This window comes from Phacochoerus africanus, chromosome 1 (genome assembly GCF_016906955.1).
Source record: "Phacochoerus africanus isolate WHEZ1 chromosome 1, ROS_Pafr_v1, whole genome shotgun sequence".
In the NCBI taxonomy this organism is placed as follows: Eukaryota; Metazoa; Chordata; class Mammalia; order Artiodactyla; family Suidae; genus Phacochoerus; species Phacochoerus africanus.
The window spans coordinates 287,284,435-287,304,075 of record NC_062544.1 but is presented as its reverse complement, the minus strand read 5'-3'; the positions used below and the strand labels follow the sequence as shown (position 1 = coordinate 287,304,075).

Below are 19,641 nucleotides of genomic sequence, written 5' to 3'. Positions count from 1 at the left end.
CAGCGCCTCTTCAGGACGCGGCTGCCAGTCCTTTGGGGCGCACCACCAGAAGTGAGTTGTGGGGGCAGGTGGTGACTCCATCTCAACTTCTTGAGGAATCGCCGTGCCGTTTTCTCCACCAGCTGCCCCATTTTATGTTCCCACCACGGTGCCCAAGGGCCCTGCTTTTCCGCCGCCTCCGCCACCACTGGCTATTTGGTTTTGTTGGTGGCAGCTGTCCTGGGGTGGGAGTGGTGCCTTTTGCTTTATCAAAGGCCTTGGTTACTGCCTCAGGCGATGCCGCCGGGAGCCCAGTCTTTTGCCCCCGCCTGCCCCGCCGCCGCCCCCTCACCCGCCCCCTCACCTGCCCTTCCACCGTCCCCCTCCATCCTAGCGCCCTGCCTCCCCCCCCCCAAGTCCTCACTCCCCCCTCACCGGCCCCGCCCCCGCCCCTCTCCTGCAGAAGAACGAGTACCTGCTCACGGTGGTGGCCGAGCGGGACGCGCTGCTGCTGGGTCTGCGCTACTCCGCGGCGCAGCTGCACCTGCTCTTCCTCAGCCAGGACGCGGCCGGCACCTGGCAGACCCGCGTGTCCTTCCGCAGCCCGGCTCTGACCGACGGCCAGTGGCACACGCTGGTCCTGGCTGTGTCCGAAGGCGCCTTCTCCCTCACCACGGACTGCGGCCCTCCTGTGGACATGTAGGTACCCGGGTCCCTGGAGAGGAAAAGGTGGCGGCGCGCCGAGTGCGGGTCTGCAAGCCCAGCCGAGTGGTCGCCCTGGGATGGCTTGCAGGGTGCACGTGGGCCCAGACCTGGGGGTGGCCACAGCCGCCCTCCGTGGGGTCAGGCCGGTGGAGGAGTTAGCAGAGGTGAAACCGCCCCCGCCCCCAGGCAGTGGGTGGGGGCCCAGGAGCAGGGAGGGAGCCTAGCCTGGCAGTGCCCAGCTAGCTCCGTGGTTGGGTTAGGCTTGACCCAGCTGAAGGCACCCTGCCGAGGTGGTACCCACACCCAGAAAAGGCCCAGAGGAAGGCGGCCAGAGCCGGGAAGGAGCTCGGGCCGGTGGAGGCCCAGGTCTGGCTTTGTGACTTTCACCGGCCACCTAACCTCTCTCACTGGGTTCCCTTTCCTGGGAGAAGGGCGTAAATACTCCCCAACACTCCACAGACCAGCAGAATACCCGCGAGCAGTTCGGACAACCCCGGGCCCACGGGGGCCGCTCTCATCTCTTACTCAGGCCGGGCTCCCGAGTAAGTGGGACCGGGACTGGTGACTCCCCACAGCCCTGCGTGATGCCCCCCGCCGGCCTAGCTGCCGCCCTGGCTGGGCCGGCCACTCATTTCCTCAGGGATGGTCCAGTGTGCATTCATCTGTGTCGTGGCAGGTGTGACTTTCAAAGGCAGAATCCTAGTCTGCTTTGTTACTGTGAGATGTTCTATAACTTAAAAAAAGTCTCCTTCAGACTCATTTATACCTTTATTTAAGCGCAGCTTTTTCACAACCCCTCCCCACCACACCTCCACATATGTGGGGGCCTTTACGGGGCAGTGGGAACCTGCAGTGGGGCAGCTGTGCTGGGGGAGGGCGCGCAGGAGGACAGGCCTGGGTCAGGTGGAGCCGATGACATCCTAGGAGGAACCTAGGCCCTTGGGTCGGGCTTTACACCGGAACTCAGAGAGCCTGAGAGCTGTGCCCGGAGCACAGGACGTCTGGGACAGCGGTCACGGCCAGCCACAGCCGGACGGCAAAGCCGGGATGGAGCAGGGGCTTTGACCAGCAAATGTGGCATCACGTCCCGGGAGGCACCAGGCAGGAGCAGAAGCTCACATCTGGCTCCTCCCCCCCAGAGGCTCCAGCAGCGCCCCCACCCCGAGTTCAGCCTCCACTTGCCCCTCCAGACCCAACTCTGACCCCACCTTCCAGCACCTCTGAGGCCACCAACAAGGTGACTCTCCTCGAGCCCCGGGCTCAGAGGAGGGGGACAGGCCCCCACGAGACGGGTGGGGCTGCTGAACCCCCCCACAGCACACGCTTGTGCCGAAGACCTTGTCCCGGGGCGAAGAGCATCCCCCCAGATCCTCATCCACCAGAACCCGAGAATGGGAGCTGTGTGGGGGCAGCACCCCTGCAGGTATAATCGAGTTAAGTTGAGGTCACTCCGGTGTGGGGTGGCCCTGACTCAGTGATTGGTGACTTTATAAGAAGAGGAGAGGCCCGAGGATGCAGCCACAAACCAGGAAACCTTGGCAGCTGGAAGAGGGGGCAGGAACCGCCCCCAGCCCCAGAGCCCGCAGTAGGGCCCAGGGCCAGAACCCTGGCCTCAAACGTCTGGCCTCCAGCACACCCTTCCGTGGTTTAGGCCGCCCAGCCTGGGTGCTCACTGCGGCCGCCCCGGGACTAGCGTACCCTCCCCCGGGGCTGTTCTCCTATGGCCCTCAAACCGCCTTCCCCTGTTTTCAGAACGACTGACATGCCCTTTCCAGCCACCCTGTCGGTGCGAGGAGCCCGGTTCTTCATCGGCAGCCGGAGGAGGACCAAAGGCCTGTTCACGGTACGTTTGGAGGGGCTGTGGCCTGGCCCCCCCTACACTGGTGTGCAGGGGCTGTCACCGCTGGTCCGGCAGCCTGAAGCTCTAGTTTGACACCGTGTATGTGGCAGACGGGAACAGGGAGCCTACAGGCTTGGTGGAACCCCATGCATGCCGGGCACTCTCCCACCACAGGGCCTCTGCCCCTGCCGTGCCCTCCTCCCGGAACACTCATCCCCACTGCTGCCATGGCTCACTCCCTATGACCCTGGGGCCCTGCCCTGTGCCCTCGTGCTGCGGAGGCCTCCCCGCCAGTCTGAGAAGAGGGCCCCCCACCCAGCGCTCCCAGCTTTTCCTCTGACTGTCTTTTCTCTGTAGCCCTGACGCCTTGCAGACCAGCTGTGTGTCTGCTCATTGCCTGCCTCTCCCTTAGAGGGTTAATGGGGGGCCCTGCTCTGCGAGGTAAGGGCTTTTGCTTCCTGCTCTGTCCTGTGTCAAGAAGCATGCCTGATGCATAGCAGGTGCTCTGAATGTTTAATGCTGGCCTGCCTGGATAGATGGAGGCCTGGATGGGTGGACAGACGGATAAGTAAATGGGCATGTGGGTGCATGGATGGCTGGCTGGATGGACGGATGGGTGGACGGACAGGTGAGTGGATGGACGTATGGACGGATGAGCAGTGTACCCAGCCACTCTAGGTCAGTCCACAGGACAAGTCCCTTGCGAGGTTAGATTTCTTTGAATGGGGTACAGTTCTCCACCATTGTCCCCAAGCCCCCGTACCCGACATGCAGACTCCTCTCCCTGCTTCAGAGCAGGTTCGACGCCCCAGCCCCATTCCCAGGGCTCCTTGGGGTCTGGGCGGGGAGCCCAGTGGTCCGGGACCTGTCTGGCAGCGCAGGTCTGAACGTGCTCTCCCCTCTGCAGGGCCTGGTGAGGCAGCTGGTTCTGCTGCCCGGCTCAGATGCCACCCCAAGGCTGTGCCCCTGCAGGAACGCTGAGCTCGCCGCACTGTCCATCCCCCCCGTCCTGCAGGGACTCCCGGGGAAGCCAGAAGAGAACGAGGTGCTAAAATACCCCTACGGTCAGTAGGCCGGAGGCACCCCCCTGCCTGACCCCGAGAGCCTTGTCCCTTCCCAACCTCCCAGGTGCAGAGCCAGGAGGGGAGGGTGTCTGTCACACCCACGAAGGGGAAGGGTACACTGGGGCCTGATGCAGCTGCCCCCCACCCCTGAAGGCGGAGGAGGAGGGCTCCGTGGTGGCCATTTAACCCCCCCCCCCCGCTGGTGCCCTTGGTGTCCCACTGAGACCAGGACGGAGCCCCCCCCGCCCCGCCCCGGCTGCCTGCTCCGCCCTGGAGCAGCCTTTGGGGCCCTTCCCGCTCCCGCTCCGACAGACATCAAACCTCAGCAGCCCCGGCAGGGCCCGCCCTCCGCAAGGTTCATTTCTATTTTCTTTCTTTTTCATTTTCTTTTTTATTTTTAGCGCCACACCCGTGGCACAGGGAAGTTCCCAGGCTAGGGGTTGAATCGGGCTGCAGCTGCCAGCCTGCACCACAGCCACGGCCATGCCGGATCCTTGACCCACTGAGCCAGGCCGGGGAGGGAACCCGTGTCGTCCGGGACACTAGTTGGGTTTGTTACTGCTGAGCCACCACGGGAACTCCGTTTCTACTTTCTGGGGCCCCCGGTGGGCCCCCCCTTGCTGTCTTTCGGTGGTGTTGGCACCTCTGCAGTGTGAAGTCACGATGGTTTAAGCCAGCCCCTGCCGTGGAGAACGGAAACCCACTCCCCCTGCAGCGCCCCCAACCGGGAGGCGGGGGCGGTACTCTCTGAGCCTCGCGGTGGTTGCTCACGGGTCAGGGCAGCACATTCCCGACCCCGCCTTCCTCCGGGGAGCACCCCCCCACCTCTCTCTCCCGTCTCCCCCAGAAACCGACATGAAGGTGACGCTGGGATCCCGGCCTCCGTGTACCAAGGCGGAGGACGCCCAGTTCTGGTTTGATGCCAGCCGCAAGGGGCTGTACCTGTGTGTGGGCAGCGAGTGGGTCTCCGTGTTAGCAGGTGAGGCAGGGGGCTCTGCGGACCTAGGGTCTTCCGAGCCCTGGTACTCAGGGGGCAGGAAATGCCCCCCGTGCAGAGCAGCGCAGAGCAGCTGGAAAGTGTGAGCCACCTGGGCACGACACGTGGGCTGGCGGGGGTTCATGTCACCTCCCCGTGGGGGCCAGCCTCCCTCTGGGGCCCCCCTGCTCTCCTCGCCCTCTCTGGCCCCTCGGGGTGGCGATTGGACGCCACGGGGCCCGGTGCCTGAGCACGGTGGTGATGTTGGCAGCGGGGTGGGGGGGGCGCCAAGAGGCTCCGGGTGGGGGGGGCGCCATGAGGCTCCGGATGGGGGTCCTCGGGAAACGGGAAGGGGCCCTGGGGGGGCCTCCACGAGCTGTGACTCTGCCATTAGCATTCGGGCACAACCCTTTGCAGAAGCCACAAGCCACGGCACGTCCGTTCCATCTGACCCGCATCCCCGGGGCTCCGCAGACCCTGAACCCCCGCAGGGACGAGAGGCCCCGGTGACGAGTCGCGCTGTGTCGGGACTTGCGTCCTGGGAAGTGCTGACCGGGCCTCCGCGTCTCTGTCGCCAAAGCCAGAGAGAGGCTGGACTACGTGGAGGAGCACCAGCGCCTGTCCACACACGCGGAGACGCTGGGCATCGAGGTCTTCGCCATCCCCGAGGCCGGGCTCTTCGTCGCCACCGCCAACCGCAGGGCCACGTCCGCCATCTACAAGTGGACGGACGGCAAGTTCGCCTCCTACCAGGACGTCCCCACGCACCAGGCCCAGTCCTGGCGGCACTTCACCATCGGGAAGCGGGCAAGTCTGCTTCTGGAGACTTCCTTGGTCCGTTCCGTTTGGGAAAACCCGTAGGGCCCAAAGGCCGGGGCTCCCCATGTGAATTTTGCAGGGAAACGTATTTCTCGGGTTGAGAGCCCTCACGAGGGCCCGCAGCGGCTTCCAAAGTCACGCACAGCCGCGTCTCTAAGTCCAGAACGTGTCTGAGAAAGTCTGCTCGGCTTCCTACAAAATAGAAGACAGACTATTCCTGAGACGCTCCCCAGCTCCACGCAGACCCGGCACCGACTCCGGAACCCCCTTGAGATAATTGGACCTAAACCAGCGGGCAATGCGGAGATCACGCCAGACTGGAAATAGGCCCCACCCCCGCCTTCCTTCCCACGCCCCACAAACCCTGGGGACACGGGGTGTCCCAAGGGAGGTGGACAGGCACGGATGGCAAGGCCAGGTCTTGGGTGGGAGGGCCTCGCGGCAGCCCCCCCACCCCACACCAGGGCTGCACTGAGCCGCAGCCCCTTGCCAGCTCCTTCTAACCCTTGACCCCAAACGGCAGTGTCTCAGGGCCTCCTCCCCGTGCCTGTCCCCAAGTGGCTCCCTCACCCACATGTGTGCAGGGCACAGCTCTGCCCTCCCCTGGGCCCCCCCACCGGGGACCAGACAGTCAGCAGGGCAGACAAACCTCTGCTCTCCGCCCCAGCCCCCCACAGTCCTGTGCTCCGAGTCCAGCCGGGAAGCTCGGGTGACAAGCTCTGGTTTTTCGGTTGATGACATTGAAAGGTTTTTTTTTTTCATTATAAAAAATAACGTTACATCGAAGAAAAGTTGGGAAGTGTAGAAAACAAGGTAGGAAATCTTCTGTCCCATCACCGAAAAGGGCGCAGAGTGTACCTGGGGCAGCTTCAGCCACAGCACGCGTGACCCACGCCCCGAGCTTCCAGGTCCTGTGACAATCACGGCGCCCAGGCATCTGGCCCTCGGGTCACAGCACGCGGAGGGCGTCTCCACGTCGTCCTCAGCTGCGTGACAGGCACACACTTCCTGAGGGACAGCAAGGCTTTGAGGTTTGTCCCCCTCAGGAATTCCTGCCGTGGCTCAGCCGTCTACGAACCCAGCTGGTATCCATGAGGTTGCAGGTTCCATCCCCGGCCTTACTCCGTGGGTTAAGGATCCAGTGTTGCCATGAGCTGTGGTGTAGGTCACAGATGCGGCTCCAATTCAACCCCTAGCCTGGGAACTTCCCTGTGCTGCAGGTTCAGCCCTAAAAAGCACAAAAAGAAAAAGAAAAGGTTTTCCCTCCTCCTCCTCCTCCTCCTCCTCCAGGTGGTGAGACGGGTGTGGTGCGTGAGGCTTTCTCTGGGGGTGGGAGCTGGCACGAGAGCCGGCGGCTGGTAAACGCAGCTGTGCCCGGGTCTTAAGTGTAGCAAGGCTTTAAGTTGCATTTCAATGAAGGGCCGCTCAAGGCTGTCCGTCTCGGGCTCTGCCTCCATGCTGAGGCCTCACGCGCCAGAGCCGCGCGCGGGTCACAAGAACGGGCGCCCTGGTCCTCTCCGCAGGTCTTCCTGGCCGTGGCTAATTTTGAACCGAATGAAAAGGGGCAGGAGTTCTCCGTCATTTACAAGTGGAGCCCGAGACGGCTGAGGTTCACGCCGTACCAGCGGGTGCCCACCCACAGCGCCCGGGACTGGGAGGCCTTCGAGGTGTCCGGGGAGCACTTCCTGGCCGTGGCCAACCACCGGGAAGGTAGGGGCTGTGGCCTTGACTCCAGGGGGCTGCCTGGTCTGCAGGGTTCATTGTATCTCATTAAAAGTGTAATAAACCCCGCCCGGCCGTGTCCTTGGGCTCGGCCACCTGACAGCAGCGTCTGAGGGTGGACACTTGAGCAGCGCTCACCTGTCCAGGTGAGGGGGGGGGTCCCTGCCATCATCCATTCTGGGCACAAACTCTGCGACGCAGTGGGTGTGCTGGGGCACAGGCCTGGGAGGGGCTGGCAAATCTGTTTTCCGGGCCAGGTGGCTGCCCCATGTGACCGTGGCGAGCCCCTCCCTGCTCTGTGACTCGAGGGGGACAGAGCCTCGGGGCACAGCCAGTTCTGCAGGGCACCTCTGGCCTGGGGGGGAGACCCCACCACCCCTTGTGGGCGGAGGGGACCCCGGGAGCGCACCACCCAGTCCCCCCACGACAGTGAGTGTTCTGGGAGAGGCTGGCTCGCGGGGTGGGGGGGCTCCAAAGATCACCACGAGGGAGGGGGCTCCCGGCCTGCGTGGCCTGGCCCGTGGGGGAGGGAGATTGAAGGGGCCGCGGGCAGTGCGAGGGGTGAGGCTGGGAGGGGCGGGGGCCCCCCCTCCAGCAGCTGGAGGGCCGCAGGGGCTCTGGAGCCGTCCAAGGTCGGGGGCGCTGCGGGTCCTCACGGGGCGCAGGGGTGGGAAGGGCAGGTTGGGGACCGGGGAGGTGCCCGGCGCAGGGCCCGGCTGGACTGGGCCCCACCTCCCGCCTGCCCCGGGCGCCCGGCTTCCAGGCGACAACCACAACATCGACAGCGTCATCTACAAGTGGAACCCGGGCAGCCGGCTCTTCGAGGCCAACCAGACCATCGCCACCTCGGGCGCCTACGACTGGGAGTTCTTCACGGTGGGGCCCTACGCCTTCCTGGCCGTGGCCAACGCCTTCAACGGCACGTCCACGCGGCTGCAGTCCCATCTGTACGTGCGCCTGGGCGGCTCCTTCCAGCTCTTCCAGTCGTTTCTGGTGAGGACACCAGGGCCCCACACGGCCGCCTGGGGGACCCGGGACGGGGCCCCGCCCAGGCCCCCCACACCGGGCACCTCCCCAGGGGAAGGCTCAGGGGGGCGCCTGCAGGACCCCACACAGACCCGGGAGCCCCAAACTGCGGGGGAGGCTGCCCTGGCGCTGCCCCTTCTGGCAAGGAGCTTCCGGAGACACTGAGTGAGCCGGGGTCCTGAGCCTTCCGTGCTCCTGCAGTCTGACTCGGCTTCGTGCCAGTGTCAGGCTCTCGTCCTGGGGCAGCCGGGCAGCTGGCCTCTGACCCGGCCAGGTGTGGGGCACACGGTCAGCTTCCCTGTGGACTTTGAGGGTCCCTTAGCTGGCTCCAGCCGCCATGGGCTGCCCGGCGAGACCTCTGAGTTGAGGCAGCAGGATGTCCCAGGGACCCCCACGTGCACGGCCCCGTCCCAGGCTAGGGGGCGGTGTTGGCATCCTCTTCTCGGGCCCCACCGTGGTTGAGAGGACGGTGTGGGGCCGCAACCCTCCTCCCACCCTCCCTCGCCCTCCTCCCTCCAAGCTGCCCGGCTTGTCCCTCTTGGTAGCTGACCCCAGGCCACGTCCCCAGGATGATGGCTTGTCCTTCTCGGTGGCAGACCCCAGGCCACGTCCCCAGGATGATTCTAAAATCGGGACGTTGCTGTCGGCATTTGCGTCCTCCTGGCTGTGTCGGAATGTGGAGCTGAGGCACAGCTGTGGTCACTCCCTCCTCTGGATTCAGCGGTGGGACGACCCTCCCGCCACCTTGGGGGAGAGTCCCTGCCTGCGGGTCAGACTTCCCTTTCGTGCCACAGCCCACACATGTGGCTCGCCTCGCACACGGCCGCGTCTGCTGCGCGGACTGCTTCTCTGCAAGGTCCAAGTTACTTCTGAAACCCCTCCCCTGCTCCCTCCCCTTTCTGGGGGAGGAAAACCGCCGTCTCTGCCCCGTAAGGTCTCCCGGCCTCTTGCTGGTCCCTGTTCCCGGAGGCCATTCTCCTGCTCCCGCATCTCTGTGCCTCCCGGGTCTCCAGCCTCGCGTCCTCGCATCCTCCGTGCTTCCACTGTGTCTGGAAGGAGGCTGGGCGGCGTGCGTTCGTGGAGACCCCTTTCCTCTGCACTCCTCCCCCCGACCCTCCAGGCCCGCCGCCTCCAGAACTGTCAGTGGTTCCCATTCTGGAACGTTCCTTTACCGCCATCTTTGGCTGCAGCCACTACACCCAGTTCTGATGTCCCTTCTCCAGGTTGACCCCGGCTTTTCGGGTAACACCCTAAGGTGCTCCCCCCAATTCCGCAGCATCCTATGCGGCTGGCCAGGTCAGGGGACCAAGGCCGGCCAGTGGGCGTTGAGCTGAGAGAGCCTGAGCTAAGCCGGGCCTGGGGCTGAGCGTCTGGGGAGTGTCCCGCCTCTCATCCTCCCCAGCCACGGGGCCACATGCCCCGAGCTTCCAGCATCGCCCAGTGAGCATCACCCTGCGGTGGGAAGCACGGGTGCCATGGTGGCCCATCCTCACCTGGGTGCCACGTGCAGGATTCAGGCTGGAGGTGTTTCCCAGAACAGTGAGGCCAGCCCAGCTCCCAGCACGGGGGCACGGCGACGCCGCTGCCTCCTGCAGGGCCTCCCCTTTGATCTCTGCCCTCAGCGCCCACACGTGCTTGCACCGGCTTCCAACTCGCCACAGCACCCTTCCAGTCAGTCCGCAGGGACGCGCTCCCAGGCCCGGAGACCTTCCCGGCTTTTCTTGCTCATTTTATGCCGCCTCGGCCCCGCCAGGACTCTGGTCGGTGGGCTGGGTTCTTTGATTGAGTCACATCTCTTCTTCTTGCTGTGCAGCTTCCAGGGTTCCCTGCCCTTATTCTGCAGGCACGTGGCTGCGTGTCTTCTCCTAATGCCGGGAATGGTGATTTTTTAAGTTGAATAAATGAATTTCTCACCTCTGTAGTTGTAGAATGATCATCGCAGTCTGATTTCACAGGATTCCCATCCCACAGCCCAGGCGCATCCCCCACCCCCCAAACTGTCTCCTCTGGAGACCACAAGTTGTTCAAAGTCCGTGAGTCAGCATCTGTTCTGCAAAGACGTTCCGTCTGTCCTTTTTTCAGAGTCCACGTGTCCTTGAAAGCATTGGAGGTTGGTGTCTCATTGTCTGGCGGACTTCACTTCGCGTGATAGTTTCTAGGTCCATCCATGTTGCTAAGAATGCCGGTATTTCGCTCCTTTTCATGGCCGAGTGCAGGAATAGTATTTTTAATATCCAAGGACGCGCTCCTTGTACGGGCCGTCTGTGTTTAGTCTCTAAATGCGGTCTTTTCTTGAATACTTCTGAGGATAATTGTAATTTTTCAAATCCTCTTCTGTTTCTAGAACCAGCTCGGCTTCTTCCGGGCTGAGTATATGTGTAGAGTTGAGCTCGACATTCACGTGCCAGGCCTTGCGTCACACATCCAGAGGCCTTAGTGCTCTGTTTACATCTGACGTTGAGGGTGGCGGTGGGTGGCACGGTCCCTGGCGGCAGGGCCCCGGGGAGCCGGGCATCTGGCTGAGGCCCTTGCCCTGGTGAGGTGTCTGATGAAGACCCTTCTAAACTGGCCTTTTGTGCGAATGTGGGAGCCGTCGGACCCCAGTGTTGGCACCTGCGGGATAATGGCCCCCAAGCGCACCCCCACCAGTGGCAGGAACCCTCTTCGCTCCCATGCTCGGTGTGGCGGCCCTGCTGGGACCTGTGCGGTGGACCAGAAGGCCATGTGCTGGGCCCCTGTCCCGGCGAAAGACAGGGGTCTGCACCCTCTCCCCTGACCCATCTGCGTGAATCTTGGAAGCATCCCCCGAACCTCTCCGAGCAGTCCTGCCTCTGTCTCTCACACACTGTGCTCCAGATCCTTTCCAGAAGCTGCTCAGTCTCCCCGCTCACTTCTGTGACCCGGCTCCAGGGGACGGGCACCTGAAACTCTGCATTTTCAGGCAGCGTGTGGGAGTCGGCTCCAGCCAGGGAGGCCTGGGCTGAGTGGCAGAAATGGGTCCGGCTGAGCGGAGGCGGGGCCGTCCAGGCTACGTGACCCAAGGGAGAGCCGGCCTAGGGGTGCCATTGGCGGAAGAACTGTCCAGAAAGGCCGGCTGGGAGCAGGACCACAGTGGCCGTGAGAGAGCACAGCTCCAGCCCGCAGCAGAGTCGCCCAGGACCCTGGCTCTGGGGGCTGCAAGGGCTCCGCCTCAGCACCACCTGCTCCTGTGAGCCAGGTCTCCTCACACGTGTCGAGTCCTCAGAGCCCACGAGATCCCCCTCTCATGTCCTGCCAGCACTCCTGTACTGTGTTTCAATCCGCCTGGGTCCTGGGGATGCCTTGGTGTGTTTACACTTGGTTTGGAGCTTTGCAACGTCTCTCCGGGCCGTGAGCTTTGAAGCAGGGAGGCTGGTGCTTAGCGCGTGTGAGTGGAACTAGCTGAATTGCGGGGAGCCCTCTCTGGAGGGACGGCCGGGCGTGGGGTGCAGGCTGGTGTTTGCAAAGCTGTGCACACAGGGCGCCGGGAGGGATGCCAGGTGGGGTCCCAGGGCTGTGGGCCGAGTTCAGCTCACGAGAAAGGCCCGGGTGGTGCCCACGTGGGGCCTGCCGCCCAGGCGTATGTGGGAGGCTGACTGCCCTCCTGGGTGCACCCCTCGGCCCCACCCTGCAGATCTCCCCACCTCTCCCACCAGGACTCCTAGAACCCTCCTCGGGGTGGCAGAGACCAAGGTTCCAACGACCTGGCCTCACCATCTCGGGACAAAGGTCTGAGCTGGGTGTCCAGGAGGGAGTGGGCTCGGTCCGCAGAAATCCAGCCTTCAGCCGCTGGGGTTTCCGCTCCCCACGCTGTCAGGCTGGGGGGGTCTGTGGCCACGGGTCTGTGGCCACGGTCATTGTGGAAGGGAGGGTGTGGGGGAGGGGAGGGGGAGCTGAGGACCAAGATTTGGGCCTTGTCCCCTGGGAGGCGGGGCCGATGGGGGTGCTGCTGGCAGAGGAGAGCCCAGGGCAGTGGAGGTTCGGGCAGGAGGGCCGGCTGACAGCCCCCGGGACCACCAGTCGCGGCCAGCGAAGCCCCAGGAAGCCCACATGGGGCAGAGGAGCTGCCCAGAGCATCAGTGGGTGTGTGGGACAGAGGGAGAAGCAGTGGGTTGTCAAGAAGGCAGAGAAGGACACATGAGGGCGCCCATGGCCTCCCTGGTGGGCACAGCCCGGTGAGAGCCAGGGCTGCCGCCTGCGCCTCCAGTTTGCTCTGTGAGGCAGGAGCGGGCAGTGGACCAGGCAGCCCAGTGCGGGGAGTAAGATGGGACCAGGGAGAGCTGGGACAGCACCCAGAATCTGCTGCCCCCACACCCATCTCAGCCACTGCCCACAGTGAGGATGGCAGTACCCCCTGCCCCTGGGCCCTTTGGCACCCCCTCCTCTGCACTCCCAGACCTTGGCTCTTTGCTCCACCAAAACCAGAAGCCAAGGGCCTCCTGCCCAGCAACTGTTCTGCTCATTACTGGAGCCAACCTACCCTCGAGGCTAGGCTGTCCGGGCCTCCAGATGCTCCTGGCTGCCAGGTCCTGGAGGCACCATCCTATCTCGAGGTGCCCTGGAGCCTGCCAGGCAGGGCGCCGGAGGATTCCAGGGCAGGGCTCCAGGGGAATTCCACTCAGAAGGCGGGTGGGAAGGGCCCGCCCAGCCCAGCAGGTGCCTGGCCGCCTTGCTCCGTGCCAGGCAGGGTTTGGCAGGGCTGTTTGATGTGGGAATTTCTTCTCTCCCTGATGAGTCCCTAAGGCGCTTAAAATCCAGGAGTGGCCTGTCAGTGGGGCCTCAGGCTCGTTCATCCCCTGGGTGGTGACTCTGCCCATTCACTTCTGAGCAGGAGGAGCCCAGCCTCTGGCTGAGGATGCGGATGCTGGCACACTCTGAGGGCCTCTGGCATCCTGGAGTTGGGAGGCAAGGTCATTGCCAACCAATGACTGTGACCTAGGGAGGCCTATGCCAGTCTCCGACAGATAAAATACAGGACACTCAATTTGAATTCAAATAAACGACGAATCGTTTTTGAGTAAGTGCATGTCCCAAGTATCACATGGGGTACATGTAGACTGAAAAACCAGTGTTTACCTGAAATTCAAATTAAATGAGCTGCCCTGTCTTCACCGCACGTTGAGCGCCCCCACCCCGGCGGGCCCTCAGAGCAGAGGCTGAGCGAGGGCCCCTCTGAGCCACGCCCACTTATCTGGATGCTCCTCCCCCTCACTGCAGATGGCCACGCCCCAGCCTTCCCGCTGCGCAGCCCCCAGCCCGCGCCTCCGCAGTCGCAGGGCCCTCTTCTCCCCCTGCTCTCAAGCCCTGGCAGCGCCTTTGAGAGCCCCGTCTCCACGCCTCGCCCCTCCGCGGGGGGCTCAAAGCAAGCGAGCTGCCCGGGGGTGGGGGGGGGTGGAGTAACTCCCAGCTGAAAGGAAACCTTGGCCTCCTGTCTTGTGTGGGTGTGCACACATATAACGTGTGTGCATGCAGAATTGCGTGTAAAGATGTGTACGTGCGGCCGTGTGCACATGTATACACAGGTGTGTGCACGCAGGTGTCTGCAGGTGTGTCCCTGCAGGCATGTGCGTGCAGGTGTGTGCATTTCCCACCGACGTGGTTTCATCAGCAAGGGGGTGAGAGGAGCCAGGGTTCTGTGTGGTTTCTGTGTGAAACTCTCCACACTGTGCAGGTCTCTCACCTCCGTCCTCTGGGACCCTAGCGTCTCCACCTGCTCAGAAGTTGCGGGATGGCCCCTGGGGACTGAAATAGCGCCAGCTCCTGGAGCTCGGGGAAGACAGGGTCCTAACCCAGAAAGGCCTCAGTCCAGCTGCTGGCCCATCCTCGAAGCCAGGTGTCCTGGTCCCTCGTCCTTGTCCTGGTGAGTCACTCTTAGCTTGAACTCACTTGTTTCTGCTCCGCGCTGAGGACCCGCCCAGGCTCTGCCAGGTTCGCCGGCGTCCGGAGCGCTTTGCACAGGCGGGCGGCAGAAGCGGACAGCGGCGCCCTCTGCTGGGCGTGGAGAAAACACCAAGCTGGGCAGCCGCGGGACAAGAGGACCCGCTGGGCTGCACCTTCCTGAATCCCCAAGCCAGAAAGGACCTCCCTCCGAGGAGGGGCAGTCATCAGACCCTCCCTCGCCCGAGCTGCTTCCCGTGTGGTCTGGGGACACGAGTGTCCCTCCAGCACGGGCCTTTCTGGACATCGGATGACAAACTCTGCCCTGCCAGGACCACCTGCCTCTGGGGACTGCTCAGCCTGGTCCTGAGCCTACCTGCTGCGTGGTTTTGGACATCCCTGTGTTCCCGGGCTTAGCTCCTTGTCCCTAAAACCAGGTGGAGCCAGCCCCCAGCGAGACCCCCAAACCTGCTCCGACAGCAATCGCTCTCCAAACTCGGAAGGGGTTGGAGGGGCACCCTCTCCAGGGCACGGAGGTGACTTCCTGCTCTCACTGCGACGGTTGCCAAGGAACCAAACCCTAAACTAAGTACCAAAACCACGTTCTTTCTTGCTGCGGAGGAGGCAAGGGACACATCTCTGGATCTGGTTATGCCTCTAGCTTTCTGAGCAGCTGTGGAGTCTGACCATTAGTGTTGGAATGAAGGCATCCACTCTCCATTCTCCACCTGCTGCTCCATCCTGGCCTTTTAGGGGGACAGTGTCCACTGGGGGAAGGAAGAGCTGGCAGGCCCACTCCTTCTGACCTGACCTCCAGCTTGGCCCCCCAAGGATGGAAGGCAACCAGGGGACAGGCTTGTGTTCCTCTGGGCAAGGAGCTCATTTTTCTGGGACTCTTTTGGAGGCACATGCAGTGAAATGGTCAGATTTTAAGTGTGATTATTCCGTCAAGTGTATACACCCTCTAACCACTCCAGTCACAATTTAGAGCATTTTCCTCCCCTCCAAAAGTCCTCAGTGGCCCTTTGTAGTCAACAGCTCCCTCGTTCCCACCTTACTGAGCAACCTGGGTGACTTCTGTGACTGGTCGAGTTTCCTTAGAGCACATCTAACGAATGGGACCAGCCCGTGTGCCATGACTGACACACATAGCGTGTCTCTTATTGCTCAGAAGCTGCATGAATATATTACCCCTTGCCCACGTATCCTGCCGATGGGCGCCTGAGCCATTTCCAGCTTTCCACTGCTGTGAAGAAATCTACTAAGGGTATCTCATGCAGGGCTTTCTGTGGGCAGATGTTCATAAGTCTCTAGAGTAAAACCCAGGGGTGAAATTCTGGCTCACAGGTAGGTGGATGTTTAACTTTTGAAGATATTGCCTAATCGCTTTACCAAAATGGTGATGCCTCTCTCACATTCCCGCAAACCGTGTGTGAGTTCCAGTTACTCCACATTCTTGCCAACATCCGGTGCCATTTATTGAATGTGAAGGGTCCCTGCTTTAAGTCACAGTCCCCTGGTGACGAGCAGTAGCACCTTCCCATGCACCTGCTGGCTTCCTAGAGTCCCATCTGTGAAATGACTATTCAAGTCTTTCGCCCACATTTTAATTTTTTGCCTTTCATCATCAACATGCAGGAGTTTCTTATACACTCTGGACACAAGTCCTTTGTTCAGTGTATAATCTTCTGTCTCTTCCTTTTGTGTGCTAATCGCAATACATGTGTCCAATGTACTACAGTCTAATTTGAATTCATATTATGCCCTGCACATAATGTAGTAAGCTTATAACAATGTGACTTCATTTATCCTGACCTGGCCATTGGGCTTTTGTGGGCATATACATACTTCTACTCAGGTTCTAAGTGCCATGATCTGTCATTATTCTGGCTGTAGACAGTCTGTTGTCTTTACACCCACATGCTCCCCATTCCCAGTGCCCTCTGCATCCTTCCTACAGACGCTAACCTCCTAGTGGTGCAACCAGCCTTCAGCCTTTGCACTTTTCCTCTGTGCTTCTTGTAAAGCAGCTCTGCTGGCAATTTGTTCTACCTCTTTTATCTGAAAATGACCTGATTTTTACCTTGAAGGATATTTGCACTGGTTGCAGAATTCTGGGTTCACATTTTTTTCTGTCGTGTAAAGAGGTTTTTCTGTTGACATGGAGCTTCCCTTGTTTCTGATGAGAAGTCTGGTACCATTGGTTCTACTGTTTCCCTATATGACATGCATCTTTTTCCTCTAGCTGCTTTTGAGATCTGCTTCCTATCATCTCTTCTCAGCCATTTGAACATGATGTGTCAAGGTGTTGGGGGGGCTTTTTATTTATTCTGCTTAGGGTCTCTGATCTTCTTGTCTCTCTGCTTTGGTGTTTTTCATTAAATTTGGAAGACTAGCCATCATTTATTTTCTTTTTTCTTTTCTTTCTCTCTCATGTGCACACTTTCTTTCTGTGACCCAACTGCATGTATGTTAGACTGTATTATATTGTCCCAGGCCATTGAGGCTCTGGTCATGTTTATTGCAATCTTTTTTTTTTCTGTGCTTCACTTCAGACAATTTCTGTCGGTCTATCTTCTAGTTCATGGACCCTTTCTTCTGAGTTGTCCAAGGAGCTCTTGATCCCATTCCACGGATATGTGAATATAGACACTTTGCTTTGCAGTCACAGGATGTCTGTTTGGCTCCTTTTAGAGTTTTCATAGCTCTCCAAATTTCCCCACCTTATTTTTCATTACATGAATATTTCCCTATAGATTCTGATCATAGTTACTGCAGAGTTTTCATCTGTTAACTCCAATATTTGCACTGTGTCTGCCTACTTCTATGTGCTGTTTCTTCTCTTGATTGGAGGTCACAAGGCCTTCTTGTTTCCCCAGCTGTTGAACTCTCTTGTCCATTTTTTCAGCCTCTCAGCTGTTGTTTGTCCCTGGGACCCTGGGTCCTGGCCTGTGTGCACTCCAGGAGCTGGAAAGGACCTGAGAGAAGTTAATCAGGAGACATTCCCCCACCCCACCCCCGGTTTCTCTCCTTCCCAGAATATTCCCCTTCCATTTCTAGACACTCTGTGAGCCCCAGAGTCTCCCCTTGGACTCCCCTGTCCAACCAGCCTGCTGCCTCCACACAAGTGCCACACCCATGTGCCACAGGACGAAGCATGCCCTCAGAGGAAATGTCAAAGAAACACACATTCAGGGTCTCATTCCCTCCACTTTCTGCCTGCCTTTGGCCCTTCTCCAGAACCTTCAAATGATTGTGTGCTTTTTTCTTTTTTGTCTTTTTATGGCCACACCTGTAGCACATGAAAGTTCCTGGGCTAGGAGTCAAATCAGAGCTGTAGCCTCCAGCCTACACCACAGCCACAGCCACAGCCACAGCCACACGGGATCCGAGCCATGTCTGTGATCTACACTGCAGCTCATGGCAATGCTGGATCCTTAACCCACTCAGTTGGTCCAGGGATTGAACCTGTGTCCTCATGGTAAACTGAGCCACAGCAGGAACTCCTGATTGTGTGCATTTTTAAAGTGTTGCATCTAGAGCTTATGATTATTATCAGCAGGAGGATCAGTCTAATGTAAATCTCTCCACCAGTATCAGAAACCAAAAGTCAGAGGCAAAACATTTAAAGACAATTTCAATGCAAAGTGATCCACCAGAGCTTCCATAGCCCTACCAGCCTGTGGCAACATAGGGACTCAAGCTCCTTCTGCTAACATAGGAACTGAGACCCCAAGAGCCTCCCCAGGAGCGTTTTCACTCTGGTCCACCAGCCGCGGGCCCTCCCACAGAGTGCCACCGTGTTCTCCCACCTCCACTTCAGACCTGCTGTTTGCTGCCTTGCTGTGTGGTTGTCCAGTGGGCCCCTTCCTGCATCTGCCCCTCATTTGCCCCACGAAAGTCTCCCTGTGTCTCCGCCCTGCCCTCTCTCTTCAGGGCTCAGACCAGGCGCTGGATCTGGACCCGTCTGGTGCTTCCCTTCCCTGTGCACCCCCACCAGCCTGGGAAGGGCACTGGCCTGGGGCCTAGGGGGCAGCCGGGGGCCCAAGCTGAGGGTCCCTCCATTCACGTGTGCTCTCTGCCCCCCCCCGGCTCTGTCCCAGACGTTTGGCGCCGCGGACTGGGAGGTTTTCCACATCGGAGAGAGGATCTTTCTTGCCGTTGCAAACAGTCACCGCTACGACGTGGAAACACAAGTGCAAAATGACTCCTATGTCATCAACTCGGTCATCTACGAGCTGAACGTCACCACGCAGACCTTTGTCAGGTTCCAGGAGATCCCTACCTGCAGGTGCCGGGGGCCTCGGGGTTAGCGGGGTCGAGGGAATGGGGCGCCGTGCTACCCATGGAGCTGCCTGGTGATGGCAGCCCGGCCGCGCCTGTGCACCCCCGAGGCCACACGGCCCTGACACGGGAGGCTGCCCCCCTCCTGGAGGTGTGCCGTGGCCTGGCTCTCCATGCCCCGCAAACTTTCTCCAGAGCCAGAAGTGACTGTGGCTCCTATTTATGATCTTAACTCTAACTGCCTTCAAACAGTGTGGCTTGGGGGTTGTTTGTTTTTTACAATTCAGCGTTTTGATTTTTTTAAATGAGATTCACAGGTGTATGCAACCATCACGACAGTGACGTTAGAACATTTTTGTCACCTTAAAAAGACCCCCCCTGGCTTTAGCTGCACTGCCTTTCTCCCCACCTCCCCCAGCCCCTGGCAACCCCCAGTCTGCTTTCTGTCTGTCCCTTCTGGATGTTTCATGCAAATGGAATTCATGGGGTGTGGACTTTCGTGTCGGGCTTCCTTCACCCGTGTTTTCCCAGTTCATCCACATTGTGTGTTAGTGCTGGTCCTTTTAACCACTGAGTAATATTCCACTGTATTTATTTACCACAATTGTTTATCCTTTATCATTTGATGGACAAGTCTCTGTCTCCACCTTTTGACAAGTAGTGTGGTTCTGAAGGATAAAAATAGGCTCAAATTACCGTCATGCTACTTTGGAGGCAGAACAGGAAGTCATGTTAGATCTCACTTCCTGCTGGGCTGAGCCGAAGCAGCTTCGATGTGGGCAGCGGGCAGACAGGGCAAGTCTGCCCATTGCTGTTTGCTTCTCCTCCATGGGCCTTGGTTTTAGAGCCCAGTTATCACCGGAGAAATAAAGCGTGTGGGACGACACCACTGCCCTGCTGCCCACAGCTGCTCCCCACTGAACACGGTCACAGCCCCACTCTCTTCCCAATGGCCCGGTCATAACTGGTCATGGCTGGACATGGCCTGAGACAGGGTCCTGGCCAATGGAAACAGGAGGCAGTGAGGCACCCCACTGGCCTTGGCCCCCCTGCATGTCCCTGGGTACCTCCGTGGGCCCTCTCACACCCAGGGTCCTGTTGGAGTGCCCCGCTCTAGGCCAGCACTCTCAGTGCCCCAGGGAAGGAACCCAGGGCTGAGTATCAACAGAGAGAGGCCCTCTGCTGCCTTCATCGGCTGTAGCCCGGAGGCAGCTGGACGCAGATACGCCGGCCTGGACTTTGGCCTCCAGCTGACTCCTGCTGGCTATCAGGCTGAAGCCTCAGTTCCCTCATCTGTGAAGTGGGTACAGGCCTGCAGTGACCAGTGGTAA

The 19,641-nt window shown here is 60.3% G+C and overlaps 1 protein-coding gene across 3 annotated transcripts in view; it reads left to right on the top strand.

Moving 5' to 3' along the window:
• The window catches only part of TSPEAR (thrombospondin type laminin G domain and EAR repeats), a 134,257-nt gene that overhangs the window by 110,673 nt on the left and 3,943 nt on the right, over positions 1 to 19,641 (top strand). The window contains exons 3-10 of one of the 3 annotated variants that reach the window (XM_047797919.1): positions 443 to 678; positions 2,437 to 2,527; positions 3,432 to 3,588; positions 4,436 to 4,567; positions 5,145 to 5,371; positions 6,907 to 7,093; positions 7,869 to 8,098; positions 18,130 to 18,317. In XM_047797919.1, coding sequence (XP_047653875.1) covers positions 443 to 678; positions 2,437 to 2,527; positions 3,432 to 3,588; positions 4,436 to 4,567; positions 5,145 to 5,371; positions 6,907 to 7,093; positions 7,869 to 8,098; positions 18,130 to 18,317 — 1,448 coding nt within the window. Of the gene's footprint in view, positions 1 to 442; positions 679 to 2,436; positions 2,528 to 3,431; positions 3,589 to 4,435; positions 4,568 to 5,144; positions 5,372 to 6,906; positions 7,094 to 7,868; positions 8,099 to 8,699; positions 10,040 to 18,129; positions 18,318 to 19,641 lie in introns of those variants that run through there. The other 2 variants (XM_047797918.1, XM_047797920.1) reach the window with 2 other exon arrangements.